This window comes from Musa acuminata, chromosome BXJ2-9, assembly GCF_036884655.1.
Source record: "Musa acuminata AAA Group cultivar baxijiao chromosome BXJ2-9, Cavendish_Baxijiao_AAA, whole genome shotgun sequence".
Classification (NCBI taxonomy): Eukaryota; Viridiplantae; Streptophyta; class Magnoliopsida; order Zingiberales; family Musaceae; genus Musa; species Musa acuminata.
The window spans coordinates 18,695,457-18,701,613 of NC_088346.1; the positions used below are offsets into that span (position 1 = coordinate 18,695,457).

At 48.0% G+C, this 6,157-nt stretch overlaps 1 protein-coding gene across 1 annotated transcript; it reads left to right on the forward strand.

Moving 5' to 3' along the window:
- The first annotated feature begins 642 nt into the window (after positions 1-642).
- Positions 643-2,673, forward strand: LOC103998354 (scarecrow-like protein 8). The gene has a single exon (XM_009419810.3). It carries the CDS (start codon positions 766-768, stop codon positions 2,473-2,475), a length of 1,710 nt encoding a protein of 569 aa, XP_009418085.2. The 5' UTR covers positions 643-765; the 3' UTR covers positions 2,476-2,673.
- Positions 2,674-6,157: the final 3,484 nt, after the last annotated feature.

A 6,157-nucleotide genomic window follows, 5' to 3' on the forward strand; every position in this document is an offset into this window, starting at 1 on the left:
CCGCATCGTCATACCCGCGACCAACGGGTGCTCCGGGATGGCGATCCCGGGAGACCAAAACAAAAGTAAATAAATAAATGCAGCACGTCCTCCGACCCCGTCCCGTCGCTCAATTGGTGCAGTTAAAAGGGCCCACGTCGCTATCACCAACCGGTAAGCGCCATGGTGGGCGGGAAACAATTATTTTCGGAAAAAGGGGAAGGACGAGCACGAAACCGATATTTGCAACCCGTCCATTGGAACCCGCTTTCGATTGGGCAGCAGGGTGGGAGCCAGCCGCTGCGCTGTTGCCGCCGCCATTGACGATGTAGGTACGCATGGTGGTAAGTGGGTAGATGCTCGACCGGGATCCAGACACGACTCCCAACCTCTGCCGTAGCTGAGATGTTCCGCCGGCCTGACTCGCCTAACCAAGAGAGCAAGGGCCTCATGATCTCACACCAGTTTGTTACCGTGAGCGTTCGACACGAGCACAGTTAGCAACAGAAAAAGGAAAGGACGGCATCCCAACCGTCTCTTATTTTCTACTTCTGCAGTGAACAGGGCCCGCCCTCCCCTAATGTCACTTTAATTGGAGTGACCGACGAAAAAGGAATACAAATAAAAATTCCGTGGCGGTGTTATTAATAAGGCGAGGGGAGTTGGCTGATACGTGGATTGTCTGCTTTTAGATCCATTGTGTTACCGCAGACGAGGAGAAGAGGAAGACTAGTCACCATGAGGAAAAGCCGTCGCCAACCTCGTTAGGTTTCTTTCTTTCTCCCCATGGCGTCTGGGATACCCGGACGCAAGCTCGGCTACGAGGGAAGCGGAGGTGGCGGTGGAGGAGGAAACCTCTTTAAGAGGACGCTGCCGGATATGGAAAGGCAGCTGCAGAACGCGCTTTTGCTGCGGTCGGTGAGGCAAAGAACTCAGACCATGCCTTCAATCTTCAGTTTTTCTTATGGAGTCGGAGGTCTCGTTTGCAACTCGTTCACCGCCGCTGCGCCGCAGAGACTGGTTTCTTCCTTGCCGTCCGCCAGTTCCTCGGAGTTTGGGTTGCCACGGAAACCCGAGTTGCTCCTCGTCTCGTCGGTTCCGGAGGATAGGTCTCCCGTCTCGGTTAGTGACCAACTCCGGGAGCTGGAGCGGCAGCTCCTGTTGGACGACGAGGACGAGGCCGAGGCCAGCGTGTCGTGCGGCTCCGCCGCCACCCACGCCGAGGCGATCCAGCGGCTGATTTCGCCGCCGCCGCTGCTCGCGTCGCCAACTAACTCCTCTTCTTCCACCATCTCCTTCGCCTCCTGCTCTCCTCCCTCGTCCATGCCCTCCCCACCTCTTCCTCCTTCCTCGAGGCAGATGCTTCTTGATACCGCCACCGCCCTCGGCGAAGGGAATTTGGACGCGGCGACAGCAAATCTGACCCTGCTAAAGCGCGCGGCTGATACGCGAGGTGATGCCGAACATCGCCTCATGGCGGTGATGGTCACCGCGCTTCTATCTCGCCTCAATCATCCGCAGGTGGGAATCTCCCACCCGATCGCGGACCTCCGCAGCCCGGAGCACTTCGCTGCCACCCAGATGCTCTATAGTCTATCTCCCTGCTTCAAGCTCGGATTCGTCACTGCCAATTCTGCGATCTTGGATGCCACGAAGGACGAACCTAAGATTCACATCCTCGACTTTGAAGTCGGGCAGGGTGGCCAATACGCCGCTCTCATCCAGACCGTCGCCGAGCGCCTACGACTCCGCCCCGCCAAATCCCCACCTGCCATCAGGATCACCGCCATCATCGACCCCTCCTCCCCGTTCACCAATATCAACGCCGGAAACTTGAGGGCTGTTGGCGACCGGATCAAGAAGCTAGCGGAAAGGTTCCGCGTGGTGCTCCATTTCAACATCGTCTCTCTGCGAGTGGCAGAGTTGGGCGCGGCTTCGCTCGGGTGCGAGACCGGGGAGGAGACCCTAGTCGTGAACCTTCCGTTCGTCCTCTCGAGGGTTCCCGACGAGAGCGTCTCCCCGGAGAACCCCCGCGACGAGCTTCTCCGGCGCGTGTGCGCCCTCCGGCCGCGGCTGGTGGCGATTGCGGAGCAGGAGATCAACACCAGCACCGCGCCGTTTCCCGCTCGGCTCGCCGAGGCGTGCAGGCACTACGGGGCGCTGCTGGAGTCGCTGGAGACGGCGGCGCAGGGCAGCTCGGGCCCAGAGCGGGGGCGGGTGGAGGCCGGGTTGGCGCGGCGGGCGGTGAACGCGGTGGCGGGGGAGGGGGCGGAACGGGTGGAGCGGTGCGAGGTGTTGGGCAAGTGGCGGGCGCGGATGAGCATGGCCGGGTTCGAGCCGGTATCTCTGGGGCCGACCGTGGTGGAGTCCATCAAGGCCCGGCTCGCCTCATCCTGGCCCAACCCGGGGTTCACCGTGAAGGAGGATGCCGGCAGCCTCGCGCTCGGGTTCGCTTGGATGAATCGGGTGCTCACTGTCGCGTCGGCGTGGCGTTAGGCGGAGTTTTCATCAATTATTATAAATATAAATATATAAATATTATTATCGCCATCATTATTAATTATTAATTGTTGGAGACGTGGCCCACTTTTTTTTGTTTTTTACCAGTTGTGATTTGGCTATTGATGTTTATTATGATCAACTTTATAGGGAAAGGGACGACAGGCGTTATATATTGATACCTGTGGTTGTTGATGAAGCTTGTAACTCCATCTTAATACCTTCTAATTTTTAATGTTACGTGTTTTAACTTCACACGATTTACACAAACTAAGCTAATTGCACAAACTTAGTCAAGTGATTCACACCTATTACAACGAACCTTTCATCAAATTTCGACATCAGATATGTTAATTTTTTATATATATTTATTTTGTAAAATATGAATGAAGTTTACATGTACGTGTACGTAGAAAACCTTAATGTTAAAGTCGTGAATTTCACGTTAGGATTTAGTCTGCATCCACCTGCACTCTGGAATCTATGACCTCTTTGAGAAGGACAAGGATATAGTGTCGGGGATGTGTCACAGAAGCATAGATCTAGATTATAGTGAGCTCTCGTTACTGCCAGAACAGTACCCTCACAGAAGCATCAGCAATCGTTGGACACCAATAAAACACCAATAAATCATTTTGATATGCTTGTAAACATCGCTGTCATTACCTATCTGAACATAAGATTGCCACGAGCAAAAAAAGGAACAAAATGGATCCAACATTTTCAAATAAAAATCAGAAAAAAAGAAACTCTTCTATATTTTTCTTTAATTTTCCTATCAAACAAAAACTTGTATTTTCATTTCGATACGTTCATAATCATTTCCACCGAGAAAAAAATATTGTTATGAATGAACGACCACTTTTCCTATTTTATTTTATTTATTTTCGATTAAATGAACACTAGAATAAATATTTTTTATTTTATGAAAAAGGAAAACAAGGATGAGAAGAAGAGAAAAAAACATGGATATACTTGTGGTTGGTTACCTTTGATTACGTACGTGCTCGGGGACGATTACTTAATACTTATCTAGAAAGGCATCGTGCGTAGTTTACATAATGAATAATCCTACCGAAACGTGTCGCCGATGCTGTCTTGGGTGTGCTAGGTTGAACCACAAGTCTCCGCCTATAAAGCAGCCGGCCTTGTGCTCCAATACACGTGTCGTCCAACTGCACAGTCTCGCCACAGTCGGAGTAATCATCCTTCAGCGCAAGGACGATCAAAATTTCCAACCAAACATGTTTCTACGGTAGAAACCACCGAGCACAGCAGCATTTGTGTCGCTTCAGTGGGGATTATTTGATTAAATATCATTTAATCAAGTTCGGAACGGACTTAATCGAAGGATTAAAAGTAGCAGAATAAGATTGGATTCAGATATTTAAATAGTTAGTTTTAGGCATTCAATCCAATGCAACCCCTGCGATCCAGAACACATCACGTGGTTTTTACGTGCATCCCAAGCTATAGGAGATTAGGAATAGGCAAATGTTGCTTTCAGGCTGTGCAGGAAAACATTCGGTACATTTTCCACTAGAACAGCAGGCACACAGAATCACGGAAAGGAAACCGCATTAAACTCCATCCCATTGGTTTGGCTATTATATATGTTATGTTTGTTAGGATCATAAACGTATTAAGAGGAGGTGAATTTGTATTTTCGAGGAACTACGATTTGAAAGTTTGATTAATGAATCGATTGATAAAAAGTATAATTAAGAATTACTTAATAAGTAAATCAGTGAGCAATAGTAAATCAAGACAATAGTAAATTGCTGAAGGTAAATGAAAACCGAGTTTACAGTGATTCGGTCGTCGTGACCTACATCCACTCCTGATTCCTCCTCCTTCGAGACCACCGGGCATCCACTATTAGTCTTTCTTAAATAAGCGAAGACCAACCATCTTTTACACCTCTTTCTTCTTTTACCGGGTTTATGATATAACTCTTATAACCCCACTTATTCCTCTCTTAAACTATTCTAATACTTAGAAGAATGATAGGAGTTCACACAAGATTACAGCAACGTTTCTTTCTTTTTCACTCTCAATACTTGTATATTTTAACCACGTATGAGAGGGGTATTTATAGGCTTCAAGTTGATTCAAACTTGGAGCCTAAAAATATCTCATCCCGAGTTTCCTAGTTATGGGTGGTACCACCACCTATGCTGGGCGGTACCACTGCTAGTGTCAATCTGACACTAGGCGGTACCACCGCCTAACGGGGGGGGGGGGGGGGGGGGGGGGGGGGGGGTGCCATCGCTTGGCACCCTGCCACTAGATAGTACCATCGCCCAGTCTAGGCGGTACCACCGCCTGACGGGGGGGGTGCCATCGCCTGGCACCCTGCCACTAGATAGTACCATCGCCCAGTCTAGGCGGTACCATCGCCCGCAGCCTCTCGGAGATTGTATTTGGGCGATACCACCGCCTAGACCAACGGTACCACTGCTTGACACGATCTCGGAGACTGTGCCATGACCGTATTAACTCTTGGGTCACTGTTTGGACCTTTTCACTGGGCCCAACATAGTTCATACATGGGCCTAACTGGCCCCTAATTGGGTTGGCCCAATTCCAATCCTAATTATGTGCTAACTACGAATTCTAAGACATTTACTAAGCTAAACAAGTCTATAAGTCTAGTTTCTTTCGGCGAGTTTCCGATGAACTTCCGATGATCTCTCAAAAATATACCAACGGACTCTCGGTAAGCTCTTGGACTTCACGACGATCTTTTTGGCGAGTTCATTGGACTTCACGACGATCTTTTTGGCGAGTTCAGATGGCTTCTTTAGCAAGTTCCTAGACTTCTCGGTCAATTTCAGTAGAACTTCCGACGAATGTCCAGACTTCCAACGAACTCTCGAACTCTCAACGAAAGCGATATCTCATGTCTCATCGGTATGAGATATCTCTTGAAAATTTTTATGCCAAACCTTTTGATAATGTTATTTATGTACTTGGACTAGGACAAGCCAAGCATCCTCTTGGATCTATCTCTATAGATCCGAATCCCCAAGATATATGATGCTTCCTCTAAGTCCTTCATGGAGAAGTGTCTAGATAACCAAGTCTTTACCATGGATAGCATTTCTACATCATTCCCAATGATCAGGATATCATCCACATATAACACCAAAAAGGTCATAGCACTCCTAATTACCTTCCTGTACATACAAGGCTCATCTTCGTTCTTAACGAAGTCATAAGATCTGATTGCCTTATCAAATCTTATGTTCCAACTTTGGGAAGCTTGCTTTAATCCATAAATGGACCTAAGCAACTTACACATCTTATTTGGGTAGTCATTGGACACGAATCCCTCAATCTATATCATATACATCTCCTCCTCGAGGTTGCCATTGAGGAATGTGATTTTTACGTCCATTTGCCAAATCTTATAATCATAGTATACTACAATAGCCAATAGAATTCAGGTAGATTTTAGCATGGCTACGGGTGAGAAGGTTTCGTCATAGTCAACACCTTGTCTTTAACGATACCCTTTAGCCACTAGCCTTGCTCTATAGGTCTTTATCTTTCCATCTATTCTGATCTTATTCTTGAAAATCCACTTGCAATCGATGGGTACAATACTCTTGGATGTATCAACTAGGTTCCAAACCTTATTGGAGTACATGGAATCCATCTCAAAATTCATAGCTTC

Coding starts and splice junctions, on each gene's coding strand:
- LOC103998354 (XM_009419810.3), top strand. CDS start 766: ATGGCGTCTGGGATACCCGGACGCAAGCTCGGCTACGAGGGAAGCGGA.